Source organism: Heterocephalus glaber, unplaced genomic scaffold (genome assembly GCF_053883595.1).
Source record: "Heterocephalus glaber isolate CG9 unplaced genomic scaffold, H.glaber_assembly_v1.0 deba00000331, whole genome shotgun sequence".
Lineage (NCBI taxonomy): Eukaryota > Metazoa > Chordata > Mammalia > Rodentia > Bathyergidae > Heterocephalus > Heterocephalus glaber.
Genome location: NW_028258142.1, coordinates 58812817 through 58833783, shown reverse-complemented (window position 1 = coordinate 58833783; position 20967 = coordinate 58812817). Strand labels below are relative to the sequence as shown.

The following is a 20967-nucleotide window of genomic DNA, read 5'->3' as shown; positions in this document are numbered from 1 at the left end:
TGAATTTAATTTGCCTTTCATTTTCCAGTTACCCAAACCTAAAGCTTAGATGTTTGCTATTAGATCTTTCTTCTTTGTAATATATCCATTCAAATGCTGTACATTTCCGTCTTAAGCACTGGTTTCACTGTACCCCACGAATTTTCATAAAGTATATTTTCACTTAGTTCAAAATATTTTAGAATTTTGTTGAGATTTTTTTGGACCTGTTTAGAAGTATGTGTAGGGCTGAGGATGTGGTTCAGTGGCAGAGCATGTGCCTGGCGTGTGCAAGGCCCTGGGCTCTACCCTCAGCACCACCACCCCCCACCAAAAAATCCATTTTCAGGGAGATTTTTCTAGTCATCATTATGTTATTGATTGCTCATCTACATTGTAATCTGAAAGTAGACATACTATGCTCTGTGTTCTTAAAATATGTTAAGGTATGTTTTATGGCCCAGAATGTGGTCTGTTTTGGTATATGTTCCACATCAGCTTGAGAGGAACGTATATTCTGATAGTGTTGAACAAAATAACCTATAGATACCGTATCCAGTTGATTGATTGTGATAACTGACCACTAGTGTGTCCTTACTGATTTTCTGCCTCTATAGGATCTGGTCATTTCTCAGGATAGGTGTGGAAGTCTCCAGCCATAGTAGTGAATTCATCTGTTTCTCCTTCCAGTTCGTAGGTTTTGCCTCATTTATTTTGATGTTCTGTTAGGCATATACACACTTCAGTTGGTCTGTTTCTTGAAAACTTGACCCCTTTATCATTATGTAATGCCCCTCTTTTTTTTTTTGGTACCGGGGATCGAACTCTGGACCTTGCTCTTGCAAGGCAGGCGCGGGAACCACTGAGCTAAATCCCCAGCCCTGTAATGCCCCTCTTTATTCCCAGTAACTTTTCCTGCTTTGACGTCTGCTCTGTCTAAAGTTAATAGAGCTATTCCTGATTTCTTTTGATTAGTGTCAATAGTACTTGTGTATCTGTCACAGTTGGTTTGTGGTGCTGTGACACTGTAGACTGGCTGATTTATTGTGGGGGTGTTGGCCAAAGGTATACATGAGATGGATATACAGAGATAAGGGACTTTTGGAGCCCAAAACCTCCCCAGTGCATGGTTAGAGATAAAAGCTCATAGTGCCACATCCAAGTAGGATCAAAACACATTGCCTTAAGGAGTGAATGCTCTGGCCCTTTCGTCCCCATACTCCAATTCATCGCTTAGATTGGCCCCTAGGTCAGTCATGTAACAGACCACCCTGACCTTTCCCTGTTCTTCTCCTGTCCCCTACATGAATTCCTGCACAGACTTCCTTTATCCTTGCTTCCTGGTTCTATCAATGAGAAGCCACAGAAGCTTCAGTTTGGGACTGTTTTTTCCTGACACTCTCTCATGCTGAGGGGGGTCTCAGTTAAGGCAGCCCCTCTGTGCCTGCTTGAGTTTGGATTGGACATTGTCTCTGTGTAATCGCTCATCCTTTGCTCCATGCTATGGCTGTAAACTGCAGCAGTTTTCAAAGAACAGAAATTCATTTCTTCACAGTTGTGGAAGATCGGAAGTCCAAGATCAAGGCACCTGCTGGGTCAGTATCTGGAGAGCTCTGCTCTCTCATTCCAAGATGGCTGCTTGAACCCTGTGCTCATGGAGGAAGGGATGAATACTGTTCCTTCCAGGCCTTAGTAAGGTGACTAATCCCATTCAGGAGGGCAGAACCCTATGATTTAATCACTGCCTGATCCCATCTCTTGATACTGTCACATTCAAAGTTTCATCATAGGAGTTTGCTTCAGGCACCACAGCACCATCCATTATAATCTGCATGCATCTTTATATAGGCAAATGCGTTTCTTACAGACAGCAATGCGTTGGATCTTCTTTCCTGATTAACTCATGTTTCTTTGAATTGGTGCATTTAGACCACTGACATTCAAAGAAATTTTTTTTTTTTTGGTACTAAGGAACGAACTCAGGACCTTGTGCTTGTGAAGCAGGTGGGGCAACACTGAGCTACATCCCTGGCACTTCAAAGAAATTATTAATAGAGTATCTACCATATACTGTTTTCTACTTGTTTTCTTGTTCTTTGTTTTGTTCCTTATTTTGTTTTCAATTTCCAGCCCTTAATGGTTTTAATTGAGGATTTATGACTATTTTCTCTCCTTAGCATACAAGTTAGACTTTCCCACTTTTTTTAAGTGATTGCCTTGGAGTTTGCAGTCTACACTTAGAACTACTACACTTCATCCCCTGGATCCTTCTTTAGCTACAAAACAGTAGATAATCCCTGCTTACCTCATAGGGTTGTTGGGAGGTTTGTTCTCTGCCTTGTGCTCCTCAAGTTCTTTATTCCAAGTGGATCTTTACTGCAGTCAGCTTAAGTCAGAGACAAGTGCCCTTGGTGACCCTCAGTCCTCTCCCTCTGCTCTCTGTTGCCAACCAGGCTGTGCCATGCTCGCTGGCCACCCCTGCCTTCAGCCACTGGACTCCATCTCACTGAGAGCCATACCCATCCTGGGGCAGCAGAGGTGCCCTGTGTGTCCCTGAAAACATCCCCACCCGGGCATGGTGGTGCACACCTGTAATCCCAGCACTCTGAGAGGCTGAGGCAGGAGGATCGAAAGTTCAAGCCCAGCCTCACAGTTTGAAGCCTTTAGGCCCTGTCACAAAAAGGCCTAGAATGTAGTTCAGTGTGAAGCTTCTGGGTCCAGTCTCGAGTAAATGAGCTGCAAATTGTGCAGCACACTACCTTTCAGTGAGCCTCTAAGATGGTGTGAAAATACATGTATGTGCAAAAAAAATTTTCTTTGACCTGAGTGTGGGGGAAGAGAGGATGATGCCACATAGCTTTCACTGTGTTCTCACCAGCGTGTTTTCAGAGGGTTCCTATAATTCCAGGACTGTCCATAAGACACTTCTTTGCAGAAAAAGCCCAGGTTCGCAGCCAAGACAGTGCCACAACTGGTTGCGTGGCTTAGGCAAGTCACTTCATCTCTCTGAATCCCAATTTTTTTATCAATAAAATTCAAATGACCTGCGTCCCTTGCAGTGTTGGGCAGATAAGGAAAGTTTCAAGCCCTCTGCAACTGTGTGGGTATAATCAGTAGAGGGGTTGGGTTTTCCTTAGCACTGGTGATGGAGCCCAGGGCCTTCACAGCGAGCCATAGCCCCGGCCTTTTATTGATTTATTTTTATAGGGTCTAAGTTGCTAAGGTTCCCAGGCTGGGCTGGAACTCGAGCTCCTCCTGCCTTAGCCTCCGAAAGTTCTGGGCCACCACACTCGGCTAAGTCTTAAGCTTTTTTAGCCCACTGTTCTCCTGGGGGAGCCAGCGACCACCAGCAGGCTCAGAGTGGGCAGCAAGCCAGCGGCCCGCAGTCTCGGGCCAAGTCCAGAAGCGCGGTGCCCTGCCCCCTGCGGCGCAGCCAGTCAGCACCTACCGCTTCGGCGATACCACGCCCCCTGAGCCACCGCCCGATGGCGCAGCCCATCCGCATCCCCGCCGCGAAGATGCCCCACCCCCAAGGCGCTCGCAGGGTCCCCAGGCAGCGGACAGGCAGGCGCTGCAAGGAGCCGGCGACATGGTGCGCGGCAGGGTCTCCCGGATCTCGGTGCGCGACGTGCGCTTCCCCACGTCGCTCGGGGGCCACGGCTCGGACGCCATGGTGAGTGCGACGGACTTCCGGCCCTCCCCCAGCGGCGGCCCGCGGGGAAGGGGCCGCTGTGCAGCCCTGGCTGCTGCTGTCCGAGGGAACCTCCACGGGACGGGGGCTGTAAGCAGCCGGAAGCCCCAGAAACAGCTCCCTCCCGGGCCCAGGCTTTCGTTTGTTCAGAATTCTTGGCTTGGCTTTCACCGTGCACGTTTTCCTAGAAAGGGTCGAAGTGCGTGCATAAAAGGCAGCGCCGGCAAAGAGTTCTGGCGGGGCCCGCACCGCTGGCTGAGGACACGGCGTTCACAGCGATGGAGACCGGGAAGCCTGGCGCGGGGCGTTCGGGGCTCGTCCTGCCCTGGGCTACCTGCCGCGAGACGTGGGCGACAACCAGGCCTCTGTGGGCCTTCGGGCCTACCTGTGAAATGAAGGTGTCCCAGTCGGGCTGAGAAAGCGAGCATCTAATAACTGCGCGGGGGATCCGTGTGCCCACGAACACGCCTAGAGAGTCCTAGAAAGGCCTTGTCAGGGCCCAGCGGGGTGTGCATTTCAGGCGGAAGAGCTGCAATAAAGGGTGGCACGGATTATGACTCCTACCTAGATGCGGGAGGCCTTTCTCTAATATTCTCTGCTGAGAATATTAGAGCGACTTTTTCCTGCTCCCTGGCCAGCTGTCTAAGGTTCAGCTGGTTCCGAGACACAGGAGTCCTGCGCAGGGCCTTCCTGGCCCGACCACTGGCACCAGACACACAGCTGCACGCTGTGGAAATGTCCGCGAGAGGAAACATCAGACCTGTGGGGGGGAGGGGAATGCCGTCAGGGACGCTAACTAATTCCCGGGTGATGTTTTCACTTCCTGAGCTGAGTAGATGGCAAACGTGCAGCCTAACTGCTTTATAAGAACGGGCATCTCGAAATGTACTATTATTACATGCAAAAGAATGTCCTTCATTCTGAGATTAACTTCTTACTTTTTAAATCCGAGTCTTTTTTTATATGTCACTATGCTAAGTGCCTTTTTAAAAACCCACTCAAAGGAGACGTGGTGGCACATACAATCCCAGGTCTCTACGAGGCTGAGGTAGGAGAATTGCAAGTTCAAGCCCACCCTGGGCAATTTGGTGACTTCGACTCTGTCTTAAAATACAAAAATAAAAAGGGCGCGGTGTGTAGCTCAGTGTAGGGAGGCCCTGGGTTCAATTCTCACTACAAAATAAATTTTTATTTTTCAATTGATAATCCTTTGTAGACCTCCAAATGTCACCAGACCAGACCAGAGTAGGTCCCTAAAGCTGAAATAAGGTACCTAACCCACCTTCTTGTAGAATAAGTTTGTTTTTGGTACCGGGGATTGAACTCAGGTCCTTGCATTTGCAAGCCAGGCAGCAGAACCACTGAGCTAAATCCCCGGTCCTTGTAGAATAAGTTTGCAGGTTTGTTGACTCTCATCCTGGAAGAATTTTCAGGACTAGTCAGACAGAGGTACAGGAAGGTTTTTATTAGAAGTTAAAGGTACACATGCGAAGAAATAGAGTACAGGGCCTCAGAAAGGCACTTATTTCCTGGAACAGGGAACAATTTACCCTTCTCTCAAGGGAGTGGAAACCCTGCAAAAAGGTGGCCCAGGCCCCAGAAGGGTAGGAGCCCATTCCACAGGTATGGGCCCAGGGTTTGTTTTCTTTTTTTTCTTTTCAAGCCAATATGTGGAATGTTAGTATTTCCAAGGAATTTTGGGAGCCAGGTGTGGTGGTGCACACCTGTAATCCCAGCACTTGAGAGCAGAGACAGGAGGATCGCTGCAAATTCGAGGCCAGCCCGGGATACATACCCAGACCCTGTCTCAAAAAACAAAAGAAAACAAAACAAAAACAAAAACAAAACTTAAGGAATTCTGGGTGTGATGTTAAGGTCTGGAAGGGAAGGAGCCTAAATTTAAGCTAAGGAACGCTGATATGGATTACCTGGGGTAACTTCAGCTGAGACCCAGAAGTTGTCTTCTTTTTTTAAATTTTATTTTAAGCCCCCTCCCCTCCCTGTGTACAAAAGCTTTGTTTCCATTTTCATTTTTTTCTTGTCCCTTCCTTGCTTTCTCCCTCCAATCTTCTTAAAAGTACAATTTTTAGGGCCGAGGATTTAGCTCAGTGGTTCCGGCGCCTGCCTTGCAAGTGCAAGGTCTGGAGTTTGATCCCCAGTATCAAAACAAAACAAAACAAAACAAAAAGTACAATTTTTAGTTATAATTTCTTTGTCTTCATTTTATCCTACCCCACAAATAAGTGGATTTGGTTTTGTTTTGAGATGAGGTCTTGCTATGCAATTCATGCTGGTCTCAAATTCATGGCAATCCTCCTGCCTCAACCTCCAGAGTGCTGGGATACAGATGCACACCACCAGACCCAGCCCAAACAAGTGTTTGTAAAAATCCAAACACCTGATGCGGTGCAACTGCCTCTGCCCCTCTGAGGCTTAGCAGCTGTGGGTGAACCACCCAGTCTCTCCAAGCCTGGACTTTCTCATGTGTAAAATGGGTACAGTAGTTGATCTTGTGTGTAAAGCAGGCATAGTTGTAGGGCTAGGGATTTAGCTCAGTGGTTCCGCCACCTGCCTCACAAGCACAAGGACCCAAGTTCGATCCCCGGTACCCAAAAATAAATAAATAAAGTGGGCACAGTTGTATCCACCTCATGGGTACAAAGGAGATGCCAAAGGCAGAGAAGCCGGCGGTAAGAATTTGCTGTGTTACTGTTCACACATGAGGAAACGAGCAGAAGGGACTCAGGCCCAGACAGGACTGAATTCATGAGGTATTAAGATAACACCTGTTTTATTGCAGGAGAGCCTAGGAAATAGAATGTTTCTGGGTTGAACGTTGAGCGAGTCAGGTGCTGATTCCCCAGGGCCTCCTGGGGAGAATGTGCTGCTTTGCAGTTTGTGTGGGGTTGGCTTCCTTCGCCCTCAGGACACGCTGGACTCACCACTTCAGCTACTCTCAGCACACAGCAGCAGAGCCTTCCTGATGAGAGTAGGATTTAGGGTTTTTTTCCCCATGAAGAAGCCCTGGAATTGTCCCCCAGTCCATTAAAGCTAAGGTTCCTGTTGTAATTGCTCAAGGACCTTTGAGGAACACTTAGCTTGAAGATACTTGCTAGTTGCTTGCTGTTGTGGTTTCTATCTAGATGCCCTCCCAAGCCTCATGCACTCATAGGTGAGGCTTTTGGGGCGACCGGATGGATCATGGGGGTATGATACTCATCAGTGGATTCGTCCACTGATGAATTTGTAGCGAAATGTGATGCTGCCAGGTGAAGCCTGGTCGGAGGAGGTAGTCACTGGGGATGTGTCCTAGAAGGGTCTGTCCCCCTTGCTCCTCCCTTCATCTCTGCTTCCTGTCCACCATGCCCTGAGTGGCTCTTCTCCACCAGGCCCCTCTGCAATGCCACCCTACCTTGGAGCCAGCCGACTATGGGCTGAAACCTCTACAAACTGAGGCGAAATAAACCTCGCCTCCTCCCAATTGTGTCAGGTGTTGTCTCAGGGATGAGAAAGTAGCTCAGACACTTGCTTCCCATACCTACCAAGCCCGAGAGTGCCACAGCTGGCTCAGCCACCTCCCAGCAATACCTTTTCTCTTTGCTCATAGTCTGGGAGCTGGTTCTCTCCTTGGCCCCCAGTTCTGGGCCCTCAGCAGTTAGAAGTCATTGTCCATTGTATCACTGAGAAGCCAGAACCAAAGTTCCCTCAGCCTCTTCTCTGCACATCATCTCCAAACCAGCCATGTCCTCCATCCCTTGTTCATATCCTGTCCGGATCTATTCTGAGCCCCACCCCTCCCGCTCTTCACTCCCAAGGCTGCCATGCTGATCCCCTTGTCCGCCAGCATCTCCATCTTCAGTCTTCCTCTCCTCCTGTTTCTGGATCCCACACGGGCAAGGCTTCCCACTTTGGAGGAGTCCACCCTTGACCCTAATACATCGCTGGCTCCCTTCGGTTTCTGCATGTGGTGGATTAACTAGTGGTCAATTTGGAATGCCCAGCTGAACTGAGTCAGGGTGGTCTGGGCGTGGAAGGCCCACCTGAGGATTGCTGCCAGTGGCATAAAGGAGAACTGGAGGGGAAGATCTTTGCTGTTGATTTTCTTGGAAAAGCTTGCCACGGCTGGTTTTCCTGATGCAAACTCAGCTGTTCTCGTTGGAGGAGGTGTTCAGGTCCTTCCTGTCACTGGGATGGCGGCTGTTCTCGTCAGGGGAGCTCTGGTCTTCACCTTGACCGTAGCTTCCTGGCTCCAGTGCAGACCCCTCAGCCTGGTGGCACAGACCCTTCAACCCGCCGGCACAGGCTTTATGGCTCCCACCACTGGCCTTTGGGCCTTCCCAGTGTAGATCCTCAATATGGACTCGCATAAGACATCGCCTCGGCCTCTAGGCCTCTGGCTGGACTTGTGCGGCCATTGCTGTGGGATCCAGGCCCCCCGTTGGATTCTTTGGGTCTCTAGTATGTGGACAGATCTCTTACACTCCTCTGCATTTGACTTTTTGGGTAAACATTACAAAACAATCCTATAGATTATTATGTGTCCTGTATTAAATCTATTCCCTTGCAAACAATGACTGCAACACTGCCCGTTGTCATCAAACTCAAAATTACTGCCCCATGCCTGGTACCTGTTCTTTACATCTATTTCTGCCTTGGTGTAAAATCAACTGCTGCTTCCCTCCCTTCTTGGAATTGCTTCATTATTTCTGCATCCACTGTTCTTCATCCTCTGCTGCATCATGTGTTGCCTGCTGTCATTCTTCCTAAGTCTGTGTCCCTGCTGGCCTCTGCCTTTCTGATGGCTCCTTCCTGCACTTAGGGTTGCTTGTTCCCTCTCTCCTGCAATTGTGTCTCCCACATACTCCCGTTAAGCCCCTCTCAGGACCTATCACTAGGCCAAAGTCTCCCAGATCCCACTTTGGGGCTGGACATTTTCTGATGCGCTTTTTTTCACCTTCATGCTAAACAGTCTATAAATCAGAACTTGACGCTTTTCCATCCCTCACCCATCCCTCCTGACCCACTGGGATCACTCTACCAGTTGTCAGGGCTCAGAAGCTTCAGTCATCTGTAACTCCTCTTGTCCTTTTGGACCTCTCCCAACACCTCAGTAAAAGGTTTCATCTTTCCATTGCTGCTTCTCCTTCTAACCCAAAAACTGCTGATGGGTCTTTAATTCATAGAGTCTCTCTCTAGCTTCATCTCTCAGCCCCACTCCAGCAACAGTAACATGCCAAACTAGGGTGGGCACCAACCCTTGACACACACCAGCCTTTCCCTTAGCCATCCCCTTCACTGCCTTCTCTGCCACTGTTCCTGCCTTAGTCTGATTTGTGTTGCTGTTAGAAAATACCTGAGGCTGGGTAATTTATAGAGAAAAGAGGTTTATTTAGCTCTCAGCTCTGGAGGTTGGCCCTGGCCTGTGCCCAGCTTCTGGTGAGGGCTTGGTGCTGCCTCATGTGATGGTAGCAAAGCACAAGGGAAGCAGACCCAGATGCAGGGAGGACCTGTGGGAGAGACCCAGGGGAGGTGCCTGGCTAACTCACCGACAACCCATTCTCACAAGAACTAATCTAGTCCCAGTAGAGCTAACCTGGTCCTCCAGAGAGACATGAGTCTACTCAAGAGGATTGTGCCCACTTGACCTAATTACCTCTTACAACCCCAAACTCTTCTCGATATCATCACACAGGACCAGGCCTCAAGGTGAGTTCTGGTGAGAACCAGTCATAGCAGGTACCGGGCCTGAGAGAGTCTTCCCTCTCAGATCCTACCTGTCTCATCACCACGCCTGCCCCAGCTTTGAGAGCAGCCAGCAGACTGTGCCGCTGCCTGTCCTCATTGTTTTTGTCTCCCCTGGGGACGTAGGTTCTGCCTGGCACTGGGAGTGTGTTGGTAACCGTGTCTTCTTAGCTGTGACTTCCTCAAACCAGGCATAGCTGTGTCCCACTGGACCACATGCACAGTCTCCTGTGCAGCTGGTGCTCAGCAACACAGCACCCCACACTCCCTCCGCTGGGCTTCGACACCATACTCGGGATCCCTTCTGTCTTGTGCACGTGCTTCCCCACCCTGGCCCCCCAGCCAAATACAAGGACTGACATTCGCCTCCTCTACTTACTCATGTTAGGACCTTGCGGAAGGTACTAGCCCCTTTAAAACTCACTTTCCAGGCCAAGGATTTAGCTCAGTGGTTTTGCCGCCTACCTCGAAAGCACAAGGACCTGAGCTCAATCCCCGGTACCAAAAAATAAATAAATAAAACTCACTTTCCTCATCTCTAAGACAGGGATCACGACTTTATGATATTGTTGTGAAGATTAAATGAAATAATGTGAAACTCTTTGGGGTTTTTCTTTTTGTTTTTTTAAGACACAGTCTTGCTATGTATTTCAGGCTGGCCTTGAACTCACTGTGTAGCCCATACTGATCTCAAACTTGCAGCAATCTTCCTGCTTCAGCCTCCCGAGTGCTGGGATTGCAGGCATGTGCCACCACACCTGGTATAATGTGAAACCCTTTGAAAGATGTGCCTGGCTGTGTAAATATTATATAACTGGCCAAGGCAGAAAGGTCATAATTTGGAGCCCAGCCTGGGCAATTTAGTGACTTAGCAAGATATGGTCTTAAAATTAAATTAAAATAAAGGCTGAGGATGTAGTTTAGAGTGAAGGTCCTGAGTTCAGTCCTTTGTACCACCCCCAGAAATATATATATATGTTTATATATATATATATATATATATATCTATACTATATAGTATATATACTATATCTATACCATATATATAGCAGGTGGTATACAGCATATATGCTATATGCTATATTATATAATATAGCTGTGTATAGCTATAATATATTATGCTATATGTTATATATACTATTATATGTATACTATTTATACTATATGCTATATATACTATACTATATATCTATACACTGTATATATACCCTATATCACTAATAACAATGATAGTAATAAATTCTCATAGCCTTATGCAAAACGCTTTAATAGCTGCCACCTCCATTCCTTAACGTATTCAGACCTTTTGCCTGGCTTTTTGGGCTGTCATCTGCCCTCACACTGCCTATTGCCCTTGTCTTCATTCGCTTCACTCTCCTTCTTAGATGTTTTCACCAGCCCCTTTGCCCATCTAAATGGTCTTTGCTCCCTGAAGATAGTTCTCCCAAGTTCTACTTCCTCTTTGCTCTTTCTCCCCCTTGAACGTCTGTGTGTTTATATTCACTGTGCTTCAATGTACAACCTTGTGCTCCCTTAGTTTGTTCTCATCTGGCTTTGAGTTTTGACTTTGTTTCTCCACGATATGAGACATTTCCCCCATATCATTCATTAGGCCTTGCTGAGTTTCCTAATAGTCAAACAATAAATACTTACCAAAATACTGTTTGAAGCCAGGCGTGGTGGTACATACCTGCAATCCCAGCTCAGGAGGCTGAGGCAAGAGGATCAAAAGTTTGAAGCCAAGTCAGCCTGGGCAACATAGCAAGACCCTATCTCTAAATTTAAAAAGACTAGGGAGGGCCGGGGATTGAGCTCAGTGGTGCCACACCTGCTGCCCAAGTGCAAGGTCCTGAGGTCCTGAGTTTGATACCCAGTACCGCAAAAATAAATAAAAGACTAGGGATATAGCTCAGTGGCAGAGCACTTACCTGGCATGCATGAAGCCCTGAGTTCAATCCCCAGTACTTTTATTTTTAAATGCTGTTTGATAGTAAAAAGCTAAAATAATTTAGAGAACAAGGGTTAGCTTGTCTTGAGGCTTTCTGTCTTCATTTCTCCTGTGGTCCCTGAGCTTGCACTATTATGTTGTCAGCCTTGCTATAAACTGCTGCAGTGAAGATCAGTTCAATGTTATTTAAGAGCTTTCTGAAGCCTTGGCTTGTTCAATTTGAAGCTGCTTGTGACTATAACTCTGTTGTTGAGAACACTTGGCTTTAAAATTGAGCTGCACACCAGTTACACATTAGCATTAAAAATGTCTGCCTTGCCAGGCAGGGTGGCACACGTGTCATCCCAGCACTCAGGAAGTTGAGGCAGGAGGATCTCTGTGAGTTCAAGGCCAGCCTGAACTATGTAGCAAGACCCTGTCTCAAAAAACACCAAAAAATAAAATTAAAATGTCAACATTTGGGGCTGGGGGTAGAGCTCAGTGGCAGAGCATGTGCTTAGCATGTTTGAGGCCCTAGGTTCATCCTCAGCACACGCAAACACACACTATGTACACCTTGCACTTGTTGAACTCACTGGAATTCTGCAGGAGGACTTTGGTCCATTCAGAGCTATATGTTTCCTTTGGGTTCTTCAGCTGTTCTTGAGACAGGAGTCCTTGCATATCCCTTGTTTGTTGCCTTTTTTATTCTTGTGTCTTTCTGGCGTTTATTTTTGGGTCTCTCATATTTGCATTTTGGGTGGGGACTCCTCTCCTGCAGCACACAGACCCTGACTACTCGGCAGCCTATGTTGTCTTAGAGACGGATACGGAGGACAGGCTCCAGGGCTGCGGGCTCACCTTCACGCTGGGAAAGGGCACCGAAGTGGGTGAGTTCACCGTTCTCTTGAGGTTCCTGGATGCTTGCTTTTCACTTAGATTTGGGTCCTTGTCTGCCTTTTCTTTGTATTTACCCTGCTCAAAGGGAGCAAAAACAGCATCAGATGGTTTGTTACTTATTTTGCTGAGAGCAATTAAAAAGTGACTGCATTTGCAGCCATCGATAGACTGCTGGCAAGTGCTGGAATGGACCCATTTCTTTGCGTCAGATGATAACTACAAGAATTGTCCCTCCTGCTTTTAACTCTTGGCTGAGCTTGGAGGACCTGAGGTAGGGAAGTGACCAGAGGGAACAAGAAGAAGCAGATGTGGCTCACCCAGGAAGGCTTATTGGGGTGCCCTCTGTGAATCTACTCCGTTTTCAAGATGTTTCACAAGTTGGTTGCAAGAGCAGATTCCGAGGTGTCCACATGGTGCCGTGTACAAGTTGACCTCTCCCTGGGCTGTTTTCCTAAATGGAAGACATTAGACGTAATGTACCATTCCCCAGAGCTGGACAAGATCTTGGTGATGTCAACCCCCCTAATTCTTTAGAGATAGGGAAACTGAGGCCCAGACTGCAGCTCAGGGATGGCAGAACCTGACTCCAAAGCACATCGTCTCTAGAACATTTAAACACACCTTGTGTCCCTAGTCACACATAGCATGGTACAAACAGAAGAAGGACAAAACGTTAGCCTGTGCCATATCAATTTCAGTGGGTGTTCAGGGCCTGAAGCCAAGCTATGATAGGCTGGACAGTGAGGATCAGGAAGAGGGAAAGCAGCTTCTCTGCCTGTGTAGCAGTGTCACGCCTCGCATGGAGACTGGCACTGGAAGCCCTCCCAATAGCCGTAGATAAAAGCCTTGCCCTACTGAAAGATTTAACATTGTCAAGCAGATAAAGGCTGTGCGTGTGCATGTTGTGTGCGAGTGTGAGCGTGAGTGACAAGGGAGGCTGGCACAATCTCCCAGTGGCTGCTACCAAGGTGACCCCAGCGCTAGCTCCTCCAGGCAAGGGCAGGCGGCAGCTCAGCCATCCCCTGCCCCGCTCAGGGATCTGTAGACCTCTGAGAGTGCGGCTGGGTATCTGGTGCTGGGCTGGGCACTGGAGAGAGAGAGACCGAAGCCAGAGCTGCACAGAGGATGGAGTGCGACACAGGGAGACAGGACCCCGGTGCCGTGTGCGAACCGCTATTATAGAAACTGCCTACACAGTGCCCATGGAGGGGGTCCTCCCTTCTGCCGGCCGGGGAGGCTTCAGAGCAGAGGTGGTGCTTTGAGTGCATCTCCAAGAGTAAACAGGGCCTGGCCAGACAGGCAGTGCCGCAGGCCACGCCTCTCCTCCTACTATTAGGTCCCCGACTTCCACATTCTCCCCAAGGTAGTGATCACCGGACCAAGATGGATTTGTGAGCTGCGTTGTCCCTGGCCATACACCGAGCACTTTAAGAAGCTGCTGTCTTTCCCCGGGCTGCAGACCATGCCGCGTGGCCCCGACTTTCAGACAGCTCCGCCGGGACTTGGAGCTTTGCTGCCTTGGGTGCACAGGGAGGGACCTCTAGCAGAAAGACGGCTCACAGCTCTTCTCTGCGGCTCTGGGCTCCTGCTGAGGGCCCCGCCACCCCGTCGGGCCCCGCCTGCCATCCTGGCGGACAGAGTGGGCAGGGTCATGGGCCGTATCTCCATGACCAACACAGGGCTCTGTTGTGCCTCTGTGTTGGCTTCCGCCTTTTCCAGACCGCAGTCTGACAGAACCTGGTTTAACTTTGACCAAGCTACCCACATTGACACCAAAAAGGAAAGGGCCATGAGCGCACCTTCATCTCCGCGATGCAGCCTCTAAGTCTCTCCCTTGTGATCTGGCCAGTCTTTCAGGGTACAGAGAGAAGGAGGGAAAGTTGTTTTCTAATGCACAGAGGAGACATGTTTTTTGTTGACCATTTTTCCTTCAGCTGACGTCTTTTTGTTTGTTTGTTTTGGTGCTGGGGACCGAACTCCGGTCCTTGCGCTTGCAGGGCAGTCGGCAGATCCGCTGAGCTAAATCCCCGGCCCTTGCTGACATCTTTATTAAATTTACTTATTCTCTCTCTCTCCCCCTCACCTCTCTCTCCCTCTCCTCTCCCCCCTCAGTTGCGGAAGCTCGGCTCAAACTTGGGATCCTCTCGCGTCAGCTTCCCAAAGAACCATGCCACCATGCTCATGACTTTGCCAGAGCAGTTTTCAGTTCACAGCAGTATCCAGCTACACTCACCCCGTGCTACACACCCCCTGCACAGTGGTGGGTCCCTTTGTCACGTGCCGCTGCTGCAGGATTACCCAGTCTCAGTGTGGCACATCCCGTGGGTTTGGACAAATATACAGTGATATGTACAATGTAGAGCAAGCCAATTTTATTTTAAAGGAAAAGATACAAAAGGGAAAAAGTTTTAAATAGACCCCCCAAAATAGCTTTTAGAGGTTCATGTCCCAGCTGGGCATGGTGGCACACACCTGTGATCCAAGCACTCTGGGAGGCTGAGGCAGGAGGGTTTCGAGTTTGACCCCTCCTAGACACCTTAGCAACATAAAAGATTCTGTCTCAAAAGAAAAAAAAATTTAAGGGCTGGGGATTTAGCTCAGTGATATCATGCCTGCCTTGCCAGCGCAAGGTCCTGAGTTTGATCCCCGGTACCAAAAAAAGAAAGAAAGAAAAAAAAAAAAATTTAAAGGGCTGGGGACACACACACACACACACACACACACACACACACAAATAGTTCATGTCACCATTTGCAGTCACCACAGCTTCACTGAATGTCCTCCCAGGCCTGGGATCCTAGAGAATCGAGGTTCCAGGAGAAAACCTTTGGGTTTAGTCAGCAAGAAGCTACCTTTTGAGGGCTAATTCTTTCCAGATGCATTCCCACCCATCCCATGGAACATTCAGACCTGAATTTCTCTGCCCTCAAGCCAGGTCACCACAAGCCAGGTTTCTATCAAAAGCAGCTGATTTGAGTTAACTTCCTGCAGTGCCCTTGGGTTGAGCAAGGAAAATCCACATATTATGGATGAATAATAGTGGCATGGCTTGTTCATCCTTTAAAGCTAGAAAAGATGAGATCACTCTCAGCTTTTGTTAGATGCATTTGCTCCTGTGATGCAAACCACAGGCTGCTTTAGTCAGTGATTTCCAGCAGCAATTTAAACCCACAAGGCCAGGGTTTGGTGCAGATACTGTAATAATCTCCCTCACCATGAGTCACTGATTTACTCTTTAGTTTTTTTTTTTTTTTTTTTGGTACCAGGGATTGAACTCAGGTCCTTGTGCTTTCAAGGCAGGCGGCGGAACCACTGAGCTAAATCCCTGGGCCACTCTTTAGATTTTTTAAAATCCAAGAGCATCGACCATCAAGGAAGGAAGAGGGTGCTTGCTGTCTTCTCACAGTCCTGGGGATAAATATGAGCTGGGATGGTAGTGCAGCCCATCAACAAAAGCCCGAGAGTTTATTTTATTTTATTTTAATTTTGGTACTGGGGATCGAACTCGGGACCTTGTGCTTGCGAGGCAGGCAGCCAAACCACTGAGCTAAATCCCCGGCCCTTCATTTTAAATAACGCAATGAAGTCTTTCAAAGCACCAAAAATAATAATTGATGGTAGTGCTGACGCAAATGATCCTTCAAACTACTTATGAGAAATGTAATTGTAATGTCATAAGTCAACAGTAAGAAATTCAGTATTACTCAAGATGGTTTCCTGTACTTTAACATTTCATAAGCTGATTACAAATTCATTTTATTTATTTATTTATTTTTGTTCTTTGCTTTTTTTTTTTTTTTTTTTTGAGACATTGTCTTGTTATGTAGTTCAGGCTGGTCCTGAGTTTACTATGTAGCCCAGACTGGCCTCAAACACACAGTGGTCCTCCTGCCTCAGCCTCCTGAGTAGAATGCCATGCCCAGCTTCATTTCACCTTTAAAATGTGTGATGTTGTGAATTCAAGGTGGTTTCTATACCTTTTTTTTTTTGTACTGGGGATTGAACTCAGGACCTTGAGCTTGCAAGGCAAGCGGCCGAACCACTGAGCTAAATCCCCAGCCCAAACAGACGTCATCTTAATTTACTCTATTTTCTGTGTCTGTTTTCTTCTTCTTTCTTTTTCTTTTTTTTTTTTTTTTTTTTTTTTTGGTACTGGGGATCGAACTCGGGACCTTGCAGTTTCAAGGCAGGTGCCAGAACCACTGAGCTAAATCCCTGGCCCAGGTCAAGGTATTCTTATTCCTTAAAAACATCGACCTAGCCAGGTTCAGCTTTGAATGTGATCATCTGAACATTTTACAAAGTGAAGCAGAGAATAATTTGGGAACATTATTTCAACTCGCTGATATGGTTCCCGTGTGATAACCAGTCCAAATGTATTTGCTCTGCTCAGGAAGTTTAGCTCTGTGTCTGGACTCTCAGCTGTTCTACTTGTGGCAAATTAGTTATGGCAAAGGCAGAGACCGACTTGAAACAATTGGACAAAGTGTGTATCTTTTGCACCCAAATTTTTTCCAGAAAAATTAGTTTGTGTGTTCCTATGCCTTAACTTTTTTTTTGCTTTTATTTTTTAAGATAGGGTCTCACTATGTAGTTTAGGCTGGTCTTGAACTCACTATGTAGCCCGGGCTGGCCTCAAACTCCTGGCAATCCTCCTGCCTCAGCTTCCCAAGTGCTAGGATGACAGGGGTGGGTTACCATGCCCAGCTCATGTCTTGATTTGTTGACTATGTGTTAAAACATCACGAATTCAATCCTTTTCTAATAGTCGTCTGTGCTGTGAATGCCCTCGCCCACCACGTGCTTCACAAGGACCTCAGGGACATTGTCAGCAACTTCCGAGGCTTCTACAGGGAGCTCACCAGTGACGGGCAGCTCCGATGGGTAAGGGATCTATTTTATAAGGAGCTTTTACACATACTGTTCCTAAGGTCTGAGATGTCCTCTGATTGCCACAAATGTGAAAATAGAGATGGGTTTGTAATTTTAAAATAAAACATTTCGTTCAGGTAAATTTGGGCTGGAGCCACTCAGACAATTGGCCTTTTGAGGTAATCAGTTCCTTTCTGCAAGGGCTGAATCTGGACGTGTATGGATCCAAGAACTTTCAGCTCTTCTGTGCCTCCCTTCCCTCTCCCTGGATTGGGAAAAGTTGCCTGAGAATAATGGGCTGAACAGAGACCTTCTGGGAAGGAGAATGTGAGAAGCATTGCCATCACTGGAGGAGGACATTAAGGAGAAAACCTGCAGGCTGGGGATTTAGCTCTGGTTTCACCACCTGCTTCACAAGCGCAAGGACCCGAGTTTGATCCCCAGTACCAAAAAAAAAAAAAAAGGAGAAAACCTGAGAGCAGTGTTGAGAAGTCAGAGGACCATGTGCCTCTCTGTGTGTGGGCTGGTATCTGAGCCCTAAGGGCAGAGGTGCCAAAGGGAGGTTCAGAGGAAGGATTCTAACACTGCAAGAGAAATCCAGTAATGTGGGCTCTATCCTTGTCTCCTGATGCCAGTGTTGCCCTTTCCTCGCTGTTCAGTCTCCCATCCATGCACAGACAAGGGCGCAAAGGAATGCGCTTTCTAATTGCCTTGGATTTTACTTTTGACTTTCTGCAAAGCAAGCTCAGCTTTCCTTGAAAAAAGCTCCCACTGGCCAAATCTGGGACAACTGAAGCTTCACAATAAATATGATAAAGTGGCTTATCATAACCTACTGGATAAAATAAGAACCCATGAGTCCATATCATAACAACAAGGGAAAGCTCATCAATACAGTAGAATACAAAGCAATGAATGGTGATGCCAGGAACTCACCATCATGCAACCATCACAGCTATAGCTAATGGATGTGAGTCATCAGTGGATGCTAAAATCTGGGGGTGATAGTTATCTTTTATTTAGAAAAGGAAAATGGTAACTTCACAGTGGAGACACTGAATGGACACGAGTTTACCCAAGCTTTGCAATTTAATAACCCTACTAATAAAAGAAAACAACAACATAATTTACACAGTATGCCAAAAAAATGTATAACTTGAGTCTAGTCATGAAGGAATTCCAGGCCAGCCTATATTGAAGGATGCTAGATAAGTCATCTGACCTATACTCTTTAAAAATGTCAATATCAATAGATTAAAAGATACTAAAGAGACATGATGACTAAATTCCACATGTGTTTTGTGGATTAGGTAGAGATCAAGATAAAATACTGTATAAATCAGCTTTCCCATTGCTAGAACCAAATACCCAGTACCCACAATCTAAAGGAAGAAATGGTTTTTGGCTCATGGTTTCAGAGGATTCAGTCCATAGTCAGTTGGCTCTAAGGCAGAAACATTACGGCAGGGTGCAGCCAAACCGCTTAGTTCATGGCAGCTAGAAAGGAGCAGGGGAACAGCATAAGAGAGGCAAGGGACCAGGGACCAGATATTGTACCCAAGGGTGCATCTCCATGACTCACCTGGCACTCACAGAAGTGTGCTTCACTAATCTCCTGGCTGGCTTCCAAGCCAGTCACATGGACAGTTAAACTTAAGCATCACAAGTACATTATCGGGATTGTTGATATTTGATTATGGACCATATTTTAGCTAGTAGTATTCCATCAATATTATATCCTCTGAATATGATCATGGTGCTGTGGTTATATAGGAGAATGTCCTTGTTTTTAGCAACTACACACCAAAGTATTTATGAGTAAAAGAGGATGGTGTCTGCAACTTTGCTCTCATATGATTCAGAAATAAAAATGAGAAGGCAGGGGGAAGCAGGGAATAAGTATTTTTGTTTGTTTTTCTTTCTATTTTTACAACTTTTCTATAGGTTCGAAACTTTAAAAAAATAAAGTTGACCTTTAGGTACATTGCCATTGCTGCCTTTTAATTCCGGAAGTGTGTCCCTGGCTAGAAGACCTAAGTATCTTTTTCAAGTCTAAGAATGCCTTTGCTTCCCACCAGATTGGTCCAGAGAAAGGTGTGGTACACCTGGCCACTGCAGCGATTCTGAATGCGGTGTGGGACCTCTGGGCGAAGCAAGAGGGAAAGGTAAGAATCCTGCCCATGCCTCCAGGCCACCCAAGGACACACAACTATCTCTGCGAGCAGCACTCTGAAGAGCAAAGACAAGTGTGGTGCAGCTCCCCAAAAGGATATAAGTAGAGGCTTGATTCTTTTCTCCCCTGAGAGATCTTGGCACTACTTAGGAAACTGCAGGAGTAGGTTCAGAAGGCTGGAATGGAAAGGGGGGGACACAAAAGCAAAGGGTCCAGGGCCACAGGCAGGTGGGCAGGCAGTGGGCCACATGTCTGACAGCAAGAATTTGCCACTAGTGAATTCACTAGCAGAATGAAAATGAGTGCTTTGTATCTATGTTTTACAAGTCCTTTTTTCTTCCAGCCTCTGTGGAAGCTCCTTGTGGACATGGTAAGTAGATTCTTTCACATTACAACTGCTTCTAATGAGATGGATTTCATGGGTTATTTGCCTTTTGATAATCAGTAAATATAGTCAAGTGTCTGTTAATCACTGATGATAAAGCAAGCCCCAGCAAAACGCAGTCCTCCCATGGTGAGCTGGGAAGTGACAGAGCTGTGCTCAGAAAGGCAGGGTGGGAGGCGAGCTCAGGCCTCCCCTCTGCACATGACCCGAGATGTGAATTCTCTCAGCCTCCACTGCCTGACAATGTGAAGAGGAGCGTCAGAACCCCTGGGAACCTCACAGAATGAAAGACCCAGTGAAAACGAACTTCATAAACTCAGAGAAGCAAGATGTTACTCTTCAGACATCCATCATCTGGTCACTCTCATGCCCAAAGCACAACCAGATGGATCGTGTGGTTCCAGCAGGGCAGGGACTCGACATCGAATTCCAGAGGCGTGTACTTGGCTCTTTTCTTTGGCCTGTTTGTAGCAGGGATAAGCATCTGGCTGCTGAGCAGGAAAACACTGTGGCTGAGTTAAAAGGGAGCCGAGTTCCGAACCAGGCAGACCCGGCTTTGATTCTGGACTTCACAGCTCACGACCAACCGAGTGGCCTTGGGCTCATTCCTTACACTGTGGGAGCTGCTGGTCCCCCGGTGTGATGCCTGCTGGTCCACACACAAAGGCTCTGTTGTTACATGCCCCAAAATTCAGGACAAACTACCACACAAAGGCCTGGAGGACTGTTGGGTCAGGAGGCTGTCACATCTGCTCCTGGACACAGCTGAGGGTGGCGGGGATGGTGCCTGGCTTTGAGAGCCACCTCCTGTCCTCTGCACTGAGCCGCTCCAGGATCACCCCCAGCCCCTCAAGGGTCCCTGTAGGTCACCCTGAGGCCAGAGCAGATGCAGAGAGGGAACCCAGGTGTCATCGTTGGCTTCCCTTGTCCTGAGTACTCACACATGCCAGGTCTTCTGGGCAGGAAGCTGTGTTGGTCGGAAAGAACAGGGCAGGGGCAGGGAGCAGAGGGACAGGGCAGGGGCCCTAGGGCTTGTCAGGGGCAGCACTGCGTCTCTGAAGGACTCCACACCGAGGAGTGACAGGCGATTTCTCTCACGGCCCAAGGCCCACATGATCCCTGAAGATCAGTGTGAGGAGCTTTTAGACCCATAATCTGCATACGAATTGATCTGGGCCTTTTCCCTCCTATCCTGCTGCCAGGACCCCAGGATGCTGTTATCCTGCATTGACTTCCGATACATCACTGACGCCCTGACCGAGGAGGACGCCCTGGGTGAGGCAAGCTAGGCGGTGGAA

At 47.6% G+C, this 20967-nt stretch overlaps 1 protein-coding gene across 6 annotated transcripts in view; it reads left to right on the top strand.

Annotated features, from left to right (window-relative positions):
• Positions 1–3463: 3463 nt before the first annotated feature.
• The window catches only part of Enosf1 (enolase superfamily member 1), a 29444-nt gene continuing 11940 nt past the window's right edge, over positions 3464–20967 (top strand). The window contains exons 1-6 of one of the 6 annotated variants that reach the window (XM_021265188.2): positions 3464–3652; positions 12121–12229; positions 17008–17123; positions 19190–19276; positions 19628–19654; positions 20872–20944. In XM_021265188.2, coding sequence (XP_021120847.1) covers positions 3569–3652; positions 12121–12229; positions 17008–17123; positions 19190–19276; positions 19628–19654; positions 20872–20944 — 496 coding nt within the window. In that variant the 5' untranslated portion in view covers positions 3464–3568. The remainder of the gene's footprint in view (positions 3653–12120; positions 12230–17007; positions 17124–19189; positions 19277–19627; positions 19655–20871; positions 20945–20967) is intronic. The other 5 variants (XM_087194224.1, XM_087194226.1, XM_004853179.4 and 2 more) reach the window with 5 other exon arrangements.